Below are 13,386 nucleotides of genomic sequence, written 5' to 3'. Positions count from 1 at the left end.
TAGCCAAGTGAGCCATGGTGCAGGCCCTCGGGGTTTTTTCTTATATTCATTAAAAAGCAAATTATTGGCTGGCGCCATGGCTCAATAGGCTAATCCTCTGCCTGCAGCACCGGCACACAGGGTTCTAGTCCCAGACAGGGCGCCAGATTCTGTCCTGGTTGCTCCTCTTCCAGTCCAGCTCTCTGCTGTGGCCCGGGAAGGCAGTGGAGGATGGCCCAAGTGCTTGCGCCCTGCACTCGCATGGGAGACAAGGAGAAGCACCTGGCTCCTGGCTTCGGATCAGCGCGGTGCGCTGGCCACAGTGCGCCGGCTGCAGCAGCCATCGGAGGATGAACCAACGGCAAAAGGAAGACCTTTCTTTCTCTCTCTCTCTCTCTCTCTCACTGTCCACTCTGCCTGTAGAAAAAAAAGCAAATTATTAATAAATTGGCAAGAGCAGTAAGCACCCCCATGAGTCTGTGTGTCAGTTAAATCCCCTCGTCCTAGAGAACCAGTGAGACAAACAGATTTCCACTTGAATTCTGCTTCTACGAAGAATATGCAAGTATCGAAGAGGTGAGAAGCTGAGAAGAAAATAGCAGGACTGAACAGATCCACAGAGCTTCCTGGGTCCCCAGAGACCCAAGGGGAGGGTAAGCCACAAATTATGGTCAAAACAGCAAAAGAATAAGGAAAGTAATATATAACATAGAATTCTCCTGTAAACGTTGACCTTCGCCTCTTTGCTCTCCAACTTAATGGGCTTGATAAAAGATTCCTGAAGTGGGCCGGCGCCGCAGCTCACTAGGCTAATCCTCCGCCTTGCGGCTCCAGCACACTGGGTTCTAGTCCCGGTTGGGGCGCCGGATTCTGTCCTGGTTGCCCCTCTTCCAGTCCAGCTCTCTGCTGTGGCCAGGGAGTGCAGTGGAGGATGGCCCAAGTGCTTGGGCCCTGCACCCCATGGGAGACCAGGATAAGCACCTGGCTCCTGCCTTTGGATCAGCGCAGTGTGCTGGCCGCAGTGCGCTGGCCACGGCGGCCATTGGAGGGTGAACCAACAGCAAAGGAAGACCTGTCTCTCTTTCTCACTGTCCACTCTGCCTGTCAAAAAAAAAAAAAAAGATTCCTGAAGTAAAGTCTCTGTTATTCTCCCATTGTCCTAGTTCAGTAGTCCTTCTACAGTTGAGTAAACATTTGCATAGGATTGGGTTGAAATTGTCAAGGCCATTGTCCTCTGCCCTTCTTCAATGTAGATATAATGTATTATCCTATTGAAATATGGTGGAACTCTGCTACTGAAAAGTGAGTTAATGCTTTGCTAAAGTTGATCAGTAAGTCATCTGTCCTAGGTCATTGATATTCTGAGAGGGCGAAGACCATTTTTCACCAAAAATAGAAATTCTGGCAGTAAAACAGTTCACTTTGTGTTTAAAACAAAAAGTGAAAGAGCAATGACCCAAATCTGTTTCCTTGTGCACAAACTCCTTCCCCATGCCTGCTCCACTCTGCTCTCTTCCTGCCAGTCCATATGGAGCCAAGCAGGAAAACCAGAATTTCCTTGAATTTCTATTAACTTTGTGGGTTTGAGATGTTCCTTGCTGACAGTTCAAATGCTCGTTGATAAAAAGAGACAAGTTTACAAAATACTGCGGTTTTAACTCACGGGTGCCTCGTCTGGAAACTTGAGTCGTTTAACATGCCTGTGCTTTGAATTGCGTGATCAAAGAATGAGCAGCTCACGGTGCTTGGCAGTGTTTCAGTTAAGGGTTCTCTTACCGTGCCTGGTAATTGTTGGGCTTTAAGGGAGGCTGAATATGTGGCGCATTAGAATATAAACCATATATTGCTTTCATCAGATTCTAAAGTAAACTCGTGAGCCCAAACAGAAAGTATGAAAACAAGAAACAAGTATGTAAAATGACTCTCACTGAAAGAGTTCCAGATACAGTTCAGGAGCCAAATCGAACACACCTGATACCGTTAGAGAACCATAAAAGGCAAACACATTCAAAGAGCTTCATCAGAGGCCAGAAGAAAGGGAGAGAGGAGTGAGCTCACAGCAAAGAAGTCTTCCTGGAAGAGGTGAGACCCAGCATCCCTGTGCTCTCTTATCTCAGGGATCCTAACAGAAGGGTACTGCAGAAAGTTCCTAGGGGACCAGTGTCGTGATGCTTGGGATAGGATCCTGCCTGTACTTCCAATACAAATTCTCAGTATTGTACCTGAGATGCAGTGGCTCCTGCCACTCATGTAGGAGACCTGGGTGGAGTTCCTAGCTCCTTGTTTGACTTGGCCAGCCCTGGCCATTGCAGTCATTTGGGGAATGAACCAGAGGATGGAAGGTCTCTCTCTCTCTTCTCTCTCTGTCTCTCTTCTCTCTCTGTCTCTCCTTGCCGGCTTCTCCCTCTCTCTGTCACTCTGGCATTCAAAGAATTTTTTTTTAAATTATCAATCTTAAAAAGCTCATGAAAATGGAATAAGAAGGAAATCTTATTTAGGTACAAAAGAATTGAAATCCATGCATATGAGGGGAGGTCTCAAAATGGTTGTGTTAGACCCTCGGAGTGAGGATGCTAACACGTCGAGAGGCACACCCCAGAGACTCAGAGTCCAGACCAGCTGATGCAAAAGCAAGAGGATTTATTCGGCGTCTGCGCAGACGGGTCTCCTGACCTCGGGAGTCCAGAGAGCGCCCCCAGTACAAGCCACACGGTTTATATACCCACAGCGACCAATCAAAAGCACTATAGAGTCCATGCACACAGCAGTCCAATCCGCGAGCTGATCATGTGAAGGGCATGCGTCTTCTATCCAATCAGCTATGAGATCATACGGGAGGCATGCACCTTGTCGCCATTTTGTTGTTTACTTCTTTAGCAGTTCCTTTCCCTGCCAGCGCCATCTTGTTCACCCTGAGGGGGACGACTTCTCGCTCCCTTTGTTCCCCTTGTGGGAGAGCGGCGTCCCGCTTCCCACACCGTTATTTGAGTATTAGGAGGCATACAAACTGGGTTAGGTCTTAGCACAGCCAGGCACAAGTGTCGCAGCTAGCTAAGCATAGGGTCCCTTATTTTATAGCTGCACCTAATTTTAGCTTTGGGGGAAAAAGTTTAGGGCTGTAATTTTAAACTTTAATTTTTATTTGGGGCAAAGGTGACTTCTTGTTTTTAATGGTATTGGCTTAGGTCACTCCATTTTGGTTTGATTTTTAAGGTTCTTCAGCTGAAGAAAATGCATCATTTTGAAAAAGCTGTATATCAATTTCAAAAGATGTTTAATATTTTAATCCCATTTTCCATGAATTTTTAAAAATATTTTATTTTGAAGTTTCATTTCTGAGTTGGAAGGGTAGAGTGGCAGAGAAAGAGGGAGGGATAGAGATCTTCCATCCACTGCACTGCCCACATGCCTGCAACAGCCAGAGCTGGGCCAGGCCAAAGCCAGGAGGCAGGCACTCCATCTGCGTCTCCCAGCTGGGTGGCTGGAACCCAAGTTCTTGGTCATCGTCTGCTGGGAGCTGGGTCAGTGGTGAAGAGGGGACTGGATGCCAGGCACTTGCAATGTGGAATACGGTGCAGGCTGTGCCACAGTGCCCACCCTTTCCGTGAACTTTTTGAAGTCCATTGGTGCCAGTGTCGCTGAGCAGAAAAGCACTCCTTTCTTTAAAATGATAGCCATTCAGGTTAAATGGATGAAATCGTCTGCATTTATAACTATTTCTAACCTTCTATACTAACATATTTTTTTGGACAGGCAGAGTTAGAGAGGAGAGAGAAAGGTCTTCCTTCCATTGGTTCACCCTCAAATGGCTGCAACGGCTGGTGCTACGCCGATCCGAAGCCAGGAGCCAGGTGCTTCCTCCTGGTCTTCCAAGCGGGTGCAGGGCCAAAGCACTTGGGCCATCCTCCGCTGCCTTCCCAGGCCACAGCAGAGAGCTGGACTGGAAGAGGAGCAATCGGGACTAGAACCTGGCGCCCAAATGGGATGCTGGCGCCACAGGCAAAAGATTAACCAAGTGATCCACGGCACCGGCCCCTATACTAACAATTTTAAATACTCTTTTAAAACATTCGTAGATGACACACTGGCTATACTTTTAAATGTGAATTAGTAGTATACGTCCATTTCATAAGTGCTCTCTTGCTACTTGTAAATGTAAGAAACTGTTGGCTTCCTCCAGTCCTCACTGCCTGCCCCTAGACACCATCTGCAGTGCCTACTGGAGAGGTGCACTCACTTTACCGTTGTAGGAACAAACAAGTTTCTAGAATGAGAATTTCTGAAAAGAGAATATATGCTCAGTTATTGGAAGAATTAAAACCACTTGCACATTCTCTGAGCTACTTCTTTCTTCCACTGGCAGGAGTAATTGCAGTGTTCCTGTTACAAAACGCGATCAGTGTGTTGTCTCTCAGCTCTGCTGCATTTCCTGTTTCGTCTTCCTGCTCGGGGACTTGTGCCCTTAATTGTCTTCACAGGAAATACACTCACGTATGTGCTATTTGACATTCTTTGTTTCAAGGTAAAGTGGTTATCTCCAAAAAAATTAAAACCCATTAGTGGGCCGGCGCACTGGGTTCTAGTCCCAGTCGGGGCACCGGATTCTGTCCCGGTTGCCCCTCTTCCAGGCCAGCTCTCTGCTGTGGCCAGGGAGTGCAATGGAGGATGGCCCAAGTGCTTGGGCCCTGCACCCCATGGGAGACCAGGATAAGTACCTGGCTCCTGCCATCAGATCAGCGCTGGCCGCGGCGGCCATTGGAGGGTGAACCAACAGCATAAGGAAGACCTATCTCTGTCTCTCTCACTGTCCACTCTGCCTGTCAAAAAAAATAAAATAAAACCCATTAGTGGATTACCAGTTAAAGTTGGGAGCGTCAGCCCTTATCTCTTTCCTTAGCCAAAATATTTTTCATTCACATGTATAGATATGCATTTGAGAGACTGAATTTACTTCAGTAACAAGCAACCCTATCGTGCACTAATAATCAAGCACGAACTGAAATGGAATTCAGGTGAATGAATTAAAACTCAACACTGACTTAACCAGAGGCTTGCACAATAGCTACATTGTTAACTGAACAGGTGCTAGATTTCTATTTATCAGGTAGTTTTTGTTCAATGTACTGGTACAGAGAAAGAATGACCCAGAATAAACATTTATTATGTAAAACTGGTGAAAATACATTGACAAACTTAGCAAGAAACAGTTGCAGAGTGTCAGGATCACTTCCACTGGCAAGGTTAGCCTGGTGAACGATTCTCCCTGTTGCTAGCATGAATCAGCTGTGCTCCTTGCAGGGCCTGTATTTTCCAACGTGCATGCCCCTTGCAAGCACCTGAGAGTTTTTAAAAGTACTGATGCCTGGGTCTCCACCCCCGAGATTTTGATTCAACGGTGTGGTGTGAAGCTGGGAGCTGGGATTGTTTTCACAAGCTTGCTAGTTGAGCCAGGTGGAGAACAATTGCTTTTGACTGTAAGCTGCACCTGTACTGTGATAGTCTCTGCTATAACACACAGTAGCAAAAGGCTTTCTAGTTAAAGTAAAGCATTCTCCACTTCAAGATCTTCTGGCAAATGTGTTCTATCTAAAGGCGGCGCCTCATTCTGAATCTTCTGTCTTGCTTTCATCTCCCCCCTCCATTCACTGAGCATTTATTATGTCCCAGAGGTACAATCCCTGACTGGTGCTTGGATTCGGAGTGTGACTCAAATGCTTCTAACACCATTTAAATCCTTTAGGTTCCTTTCTGCCTCGGAAACTAGCCCTGGCTTTCTGCCTTGTCCCAGTGATTATGCTGTGGCTGTCTTTCTAATCACACCTTGGTTTTTGAAAACCTTTTATTATTTTAAAGAATAAATAATAGGGGTCGTCTTTTTATTTATATACAAGGTGAGAGTTTCAGAAAGAGGAGGAAAAACATTTTCCATCCACCAATTCACTTCCCAGACGGTCACAGCAGCCAGTGCTGTACCATGCCAAAGAGCCAGAAGCTTCATCCGGGTCTCCCACATGGGTAGCAGGGGCCCAAGGACTTAGACCATCTTCCATTGCTTTTCCAAGTGCATTTGCAGGGACCTTGATTGGAAGTGGAGCAGCTGAGACTTGAACTGGTGCTCTAATGGGATGCCAGTGTCACAGGCGGCTGCTTTATCTGCTGCACCACATCGCAGGGCCCCCAAGAGAACATCCTTTTTTAAAAGGATTGTGTATGGACATGGTAGTAATTTAATATTAGCTCAATATTAGGTGAAAAAATTAGGCATTGCTAAACTAAGTGTGAATGCTGCTTAAAACAAGATCAAGAAAGTTGGACACCAAGTTGAAGAATCAGTTCTCTTTAGGAAATAAAAATGATCTGCCCTTGAATTTACGTTAGTGCCCACTAAATATTCAAAGTCAAAGAGCTAAATTCAGCATCAGTATTCAGAGAGGCAGAGCGGGAAGGCTGTGGAGTGTGACTCAGGATGGAACAATGCTCCTTCCACTCAAAAATACCCATTTCAACAGCCTGAAAGACTGAGGCAGTGGATGTTAAAAATGTTACCCAAAATTGACAAATGAACTTATATCAACATGTAATTTATTTCCTGAATGCAATGAATGACATCCTATGATAAACTTGTATCTCTACCTTCTCAATATTGGCAATATGGATTTAATTATATTTGAAGGTTTTTTTTTTTTTTTTTTAAGATTTGAGAGGCAGAATTACAGACAGTGAGAGGGAGAGACCGAGAGAAAGGTCTTCCTTCTGTTGGTTCACTCCCCAAATGGCCGCAACAGCCAGAGGTGCTCCAATCTGAAGCCAGGAGCCAGGAGCCTCCTCCCAGTCTCCCATGTGGGTGCAGGGGCCCAAGGACATGGGCCATCTTCCACTGCTTTCCCAGGCCACAGCAGAGAGCTGGACTGGAAGAGGAGCAGCCAGGACTAGAACTGGCGCCCATATGGGATGCCGGCACCGCAGAAAGAGGATTAACCTGTGCCACAGCACCAGCCCCACATTTGAAGTTTTTGATTAAAATTATCACGATCCTTGGGTCTTTTTAAAATTTGAGTTAGATTTTTACACAAGTGCTATATATTCAAAATGAAAAACTTAGTAATGTATAAAATAAGAATACTTGTGATATTACCTCCCCCCAAGTCAATGCCATTAACATTGTAATGTAGGACCTTCAGAGAGAGAGAGAGAGGGACAGGCAGACATATCTCCCAATACAGATTGTACATAAAACAGGTTAATATATATAAAACTTAATACGCAGGCACTTAAATTTTGCATCAATCTCTGACTTCTAAGCTTCAGGTATCCTTGTTCTCATATTACTAAAGGGTAACAAGATAAACCTGGCCCATTACACAAATGCTCTGAGGGCTGAGATAACATGCAAATGCAGCCGAACATATTGATGTGTGAAGCCTGGGTAGACCACACAGTTCAGAAAAGGAAGTACACCCTGCAGAGCTCACTTGCACACTCACTGAACGAGACACAGCATCTTCAGGGTCACGGGTGCCAGGCGGAGTGACTCTGCTCAGGAAGAATGGTGAGTGAGAATTTTACGACTCTCGCTGCTTTCCAGGCGATTTGTGCTGATGTTTTCTGCGTGGCGCAGGGAGGTGTGGGGTGCTTCCCAACCGGGTCCTCCGAGCCTTTGGAATTTTTGCCTGTTCCTGTCTCGTCGTTGTTCCGTGCGCTCGGGAAGTTGCTGAAGCTTTATTATACTCGCTGCGAGACAGCGGCTTCAGGAGTTCCCTTTTGTGATTCTAGCCTTCAAAATAGAGGAAGAGCTGTGCCTCGCAGAAAACAAAGTGGTGTGTTTTGCCTCTCTCTCTTGAGAGAGCTGCGTGGCAGACGAGGAGACTTTGCCAAGCTTGTGGAAAACGCAGTGAGAAGATGAGCTTACTTTGCTCAGAAAGTTTTTGAAAGCCAGGCACACCGGAGGTGTGGGGAGCAGCTCGGACTAGACTAAGTTACTGGAATTAAGACTTATTCTATGCATCTGCTCTCCTCTGTGGGGAGCAGCTCGGACTAGACTGTTACTGGAATTAAGACTTATTCTATGCATCTGCTCTCCTACAATATGGCGCTGGGAGAGAAGTAAACAGCTTCTGCACAGCTGCCTCCAGTTCAACTAATAAACTGTAGGACTTGCTCCTGATTGGAGGAGAGCAGCGTACTCGGCGTGTGGGCAGCCGAGTTGGGATTGGCGGAGGAGGACTATAAAGGAGGAGAGAGACGGCATGCATGAGGAACATCTATGGGGAACATCTAAGGGGAACACCCGTGCAGCCCCCGAGAGACCCGGCCGGCAGTGTGCCGCTCCCCTGCGGAAGTGGGGAATGTGGCCAGGGGGAACTGCCCTTCCACGGAGGTGGAAGGGATAGTAGCCAACCCGGGAAGAACCAGCAGCAAACCCGGGGAGGGCCGAGCAGACGAAAGAACAGCGCAGGGTCCTGTGTTGCTCCTCCACGAAGAGGGGGAGCGACACGGAGGTCTGCAAAAAGTTCATGGAAAATGCACATTATGACAAAACCATGCATGGATTTCCAAGTGTCTTAACACCAAAATAAACCTACCTCTTAACTCCATTTTCCATGAGCTTGTTGAAGGGCGCTCACGTAGCCACACTTTGTTATGAGCAACTGGGATCCCAGAGGATTCCAGGGACGTACGCGAGGCAACATTGCGGACGATGTCATTTTGATAACAGAGTAGGTTTTACAAAAGCAGTTTGGTTGTTTGAAAAGGTGCATTTTATTCTTTTAGTTAATAGAAATAAACCAAATCCAAGTGGCCCAAACCTTAGGGACAGGTTGTGCTCCTTAAGTTAATTAAAAGCTATTTCTTGGAGCACACTTAAGATAGTGGTTTGCAGCTGTACCATAAAAGTTGTTTATGCTATAGGGCAGCTGAACTAAAGCACTAATAGTCTGCTCCCTAGTTTCTCATTATTTGTTAGAAAAAAAAAATGGCTCCTAAGCAAAGCATGTGGACTTCTCCCGCTCCCAGGGCCTAAAGGAGAGCCAATTCACCGTATCACCCCATCTCCGCTCTCTAGCTAACAATCAGAAGACGAGAAACATGTGGGCCCTTCTCTTCCTATGGAGAAGATTGCTCTCTTCTGGCCTCCAGTAAAAAGAGGGCTGGCACATGGCTCCTTGGCATGCTCACGTGGCAGGTGGGCGTGATGGGCAGACGTGAGAAGGGGGACTAAGGGCTCAGCCCTGTGGGTGCTGGCTGGAAGGTCTTTGAGCCAGGACGGGGAAAGCGAGGTGAGAGAGTGATCCTTCACAGGGGAGAGAGGGAGGAGGAAGGGAGATGGGTCGGAGCAGTAAGTCACAGAGGAGGGGAGTGCACTGTGGGGGGGGAAGGTGGTAGAGCAGGGAGCTGCCTGCAGCCCCCTCTGTAGAGGAAGGCAGGCAGTGGCCACAGGAGTGTGACTTTAAGTCTTCCCTGGGTTTCCACACTAGGTCTTCCTGTCCAGTATTCTTAGAAGACAGCTTGACCGTAATGATTGTAAAACATGTATTTGTCCCTTTGGGACTGGCTTTTTTCACTAAGTCTTGCTGCTCCTCCGCACGGGGAGGAGCCGCACCGGACCGGATGCTTGTTGTTCCCTTTTTTACAAGTCTTTTCTATAGTAAAGTAAGAATAAGCAAACAGCAAACCCCCAAAGCAAGAATGAGTAGAGAGACATGAGAAAGAACGAAGCAACGAACTTCCCCGCGAACTCTCCAACCAACCCACCCCAGCGTGCCGGCTCTCTTCTCCTTTATAGTCCTCTCCACCAATCCTTGCTCCGCCTGTCCACGTGTCGAGCATGCCGTTCTCTTCTATTGAGAGGATGAATCGGCTCCTGCGGCTTCTAGTAGTCAAGATGAATCAGCTGTGTAAAAGCTGGTTACTCCTTATCAGCGCCGTATTATGGGAGGCGGGCTTCGCCTTCCGCAGGAGACGAATTCTGCCTCCCACAAGTCTGATGTTTTCCAGATTCATCCATTTCGTTGCAAACAACTGGATTTCATTTTTTTTTAACCACTGTGTATTATTTAATAGAGTACATTTTTTTTTAAGATTTACTTATTTATTTGAAAGAGTTACACAGAGAGAGGCAGAGAGAGAGAGAGGTCTCCCATCAAATGGTTCACTCCCCAATTGGCCGCAACAGCCAAAACTGCACTGATCCGGAGCCAGGAGCCAGGAGCTTCTTCTGGGTCTCCCACGCGAGGGCAGAGGCCCAAGCACTATGGCTTTCCCAGGCCATACCAGAGAGCTGGGTTGGAAGTAGAGCAGCCGGGTCTCAAACCGGCGCCCGTATGGGATGCTGGTGCTTCAGGCCAGGGCATTAACTCCTTGAGCCACAGCGCCATCTCCAGAGTACATTTCTTTATCCAGTCTTCAGTTGATGGGCATTTAGGTTGATTCTGTCTTAGCTATTGTGAATTATACTGCAATAAACACGGGGGTACAGATAACTCTTTTACTTGCTGATTTCATTTCTCTTGGGTAAACTCCCAGCAGTGGTTGGCTGGGTCATATGGCAGGTCTGTATTCAGATTTCTGAGTCTCCATGCTGTCTTCCACAGAGGCTTTATACCAGTCTATGTTCCCACCAACAGTGGACTAGTGTACATTTTCCCCCACACTCACCAGCATGTGCTGTTTGTTGATTTCTGTGTGAAAGCCATTCTAACTGGAGTGAGGTGAAATCTCATTGTGGTTTTGATTTGCATTTCCCTGACAGCTAGTGATCCTGCGCATATTTTCATGTGTCTCTTGGCCATTTGGATTAACTCTTTTTTTATTTATTTATTATTTTTTTTTGACAGGCAGAGTGGACAGTGAGAGAGAGAGACAGAGAGAAAGGTCTTCCTTTGCCGTTGGTTCACCCTCCAATGGCCGCCGCAGCCGGCGCACCACGCTGATCCGAAGCCAGGAGCTAGGTGCTTCTCCTGGTCTCCCATGGGGTGCAGGGCCCAAGCACTTGGGCCATCCTCCACTGCACTCCCGGGCCACAGCAGAGAGCTGGCCTGGAAGAGGGGCAACCGGGACAGAATCCGACGCCCCAACCAGGACTAGAACCCGGTGTGCCAGCGCCACAAGGCAGATGATTAGCCTGTTGAGCCACGGTGCCAGCCTGGATTTCCTCTTTTAAAAATGCCTGATCAATTCCTTTGCCCATCTCTTAACTGGGTTGTCTATTTTGTTGTTGTGGAGTTTCTTGACCTCTTTGTAGATTCTGGTTATTAATCCTTTATCAGTTGCAGAGTTTGCAAATAATTTCTCTCATTCCATTGGTTGCCGCTTAACTGAGTGTTTCTTTTGCAGTACAGAAGATTCTCAATTTGATGTAATCCCATTTGTCCATTTTGGCTTTGATTGTCTGTGCCTCTGGGGTTTTTTCAAAGAACTCTTTGCCTGTGCCAATGTCTTGCAGGGTTTCCCCAATGTTCTCTAATAATTTGATGGTGTCAGGTCATAGATTTAGATCTTTAATCCATGTTGAGTGGACTTTTGTGTGAGGTGTTAGGTAGTGGTCCTGCTTCATACTTCTGCATGTGGAAATCCAGTTTTCCCAGCACCATTTGTTGTAGAGACTGTCCTTGCTCCAGGGATTGGTTTCAGTTCCTCGGTCAAATATAAGTTGGTTGTAGATGACTGCTGTTTTCAATACTTTTCCATCTCTATATAGGTAGCCCTGGTTCAATCTATTGAATTACTGTGTAATTCTATTGCAATTTATTCATCTCTTCTCCAATGTTTAGTTTGTTGCCATTGTTTTATATTTCAAACAGTCTGGGACAAATCTTTCCCATAGAGCATGGGAAACTTCAAGTGTATTGAATGTTAGCAAATTGTCTTTGAAAGTCATTGCAGCAATTTCCCTCTCACCTGCCTTGCATGAGAGTTGCCATTACGTGACTAAAAACTTCATTTTGACCCTGAAATTGAGCTGAGTACAAATATTCTAAGTTGATAGTTACTATTCCCCAACCTTTTATAGACTTACTGCTTTGACTTCTGACTTTTACTGTACTAATATAAATGTGTTTTCAAGTCTAATTGTCACTGCTCATGAGTGAAGTTCTGCCATTCTCCTTAAGTTATTTCTTTATGTTCTACAACTTGGCTATGCTTCATAGACAAGTGAATTTATTTTTATTAATCCTGCTTATTACTCCAAGTATCTATGTAAATCAGGGATCTTTAAATGTTTTCTCTTTTCAGCCAGATGGTCAATAGTCTAGGCTTTGCCAGCCCCATGGTGTCAGTTGCAGTGATTCAGCTGTTCAACTGTAGTGTGAGAGCAGCTATAGAGAGTGTGTGAGCAAATAGCATGACTGTACTTCAATAAAACTTTATAAAAATAATTAGCAGGGGCTGGCGCCGTGGCTCACTAGGCTAATCCTCCGCCTTGCGCACCAGCACACTGGGTTCTAGTCCCAGTCGGGGCGCCAGATTCTGTCCCGGTTGCCCCTCTTCCAGGCCAGCTCTCTGCTGTGGCCAGGGAGTGCAGTGGAGGATGGCCCAAGTGCTTGGGCCCTGCACCCCATGGGAGACCAGGATAAGTACCTGGCTCCTGCCTTCGGATCGACACAGCGCGCTGGCCGCAGCATGCTGGCTGCGGCAGCCATTGGAGGGTGAACCAACAGCAAAGGAAGACCTTTCTCTCTGTCTCTCTCTCTCTCACTGTCCACTCTGCCTGTCAAAAAATAATAATAATAATTAGCAGGCTAGATTTTCTCTCACAGGCCTTAGTAGCCAACCTCTGATCTAAAACTCAATGCCTTTCTTCAATTCCTAAGATTTCAGCCATTATCTCTTCAAAAAGGATAACCATTTCCTCCATCCTATTTTGTCTAGAGTTCCTATTAGATAAAAGTCTCAGTCTTTCCCCCATGATTTTTATTGATCTGTTGACATGCAAAAGTTTTTTCTATTTATTTGAGAGGCAGAGAAACAGACAGAGCTTACATCTGCTGCTTCACTCCCCAGATGCCCACAATGGTTATGACTGGGATGGGACCAAAATCAAGAGCTAGGAACTCAGTGCAGGTCTTCCACATATGTTGTGGGAACCCAGTTACTGCAGCCTTCACCTCTGCCTCCCAGGGTCTGCACTGATGGGAAGGTGGAGCCAGGAACTCGATTTTGGTATTTTGTGTGGTAGATAAAATTTGAGAAGGTGCTGCTGATTGTTTGGTTAGTTTTCTCTTTATACCTGCCTTCATTCACTCTCTTGGATACTGTGCATATCTCTACTCCTCTTTCAGGCCTCCAGCTTAGAACCAGGTCTGTACTGACAGCTGAGTGATCCAGGCTCACAATATTAGAAATTACCATATTCATTACTAAATTGAGTGACATCTTGGCCTAGGCCTTGGCTCAGGCTGTTTGATA

The 13,386-nt window shown here is 46.4% G+C and overlaps 2 protein-coding genes across 3 annotated transcripts in view; both read left to right on the top strand.

Annotated features, from left to right (window-relative positions):
- Positions 1 to 13,386, top strand: part of C9 (complement C9) — a 222,970-nt gene that overhangs the window by 68,893 nt on the left and 140,691 nt on the right. The window lies entirely within an intron of this gene.
- The window catches only part of FYB1 (FYN binding protein 1), a 182,310-nt gene continuing 176,329 nt past the window's right edge, over positions 7,406 to 13,386 (top strand). The window contains exon 1 of one of the 2 annotated variants that reach the window (XM_008262140.5): positions 7,406 to 7,528. In XM_008262140.5, coding sequence (XP_008260362.3) covers positions 7,526 to 7,528 — 3 coding nt within the window. In that variant the 5' untranslated portion in view covers positions 7,406 to 7,525. The remainder of the gene's footprint in view (positions 7,529 to 13,386) is intronic. The other variant, XM_070056664.2, reaches the window with a different exon arrangement.

This window comes from Oryctolagus cuniculus, chromosome 14, assembly GCF_051225735.1.
Source record: "Oryctolagus cuniculus isolate XC-2025 breed Fujian yellow rabbit chromosome 14, ASM5122573v1, whole genome shotgun sequence".
Classification (NCBI taxonomy): Eukaryota; Metazoa; Chordata; class Mammalia; order Lagomorpha; family Leporidae; genus Oryctolagus; species Oryctolagus cuniculus.
The sequence above is the reverse complement of the archived record's forward strand: the minus strand, read 5'-3'. Positions and strand labels throughout refer to the sequence as shown.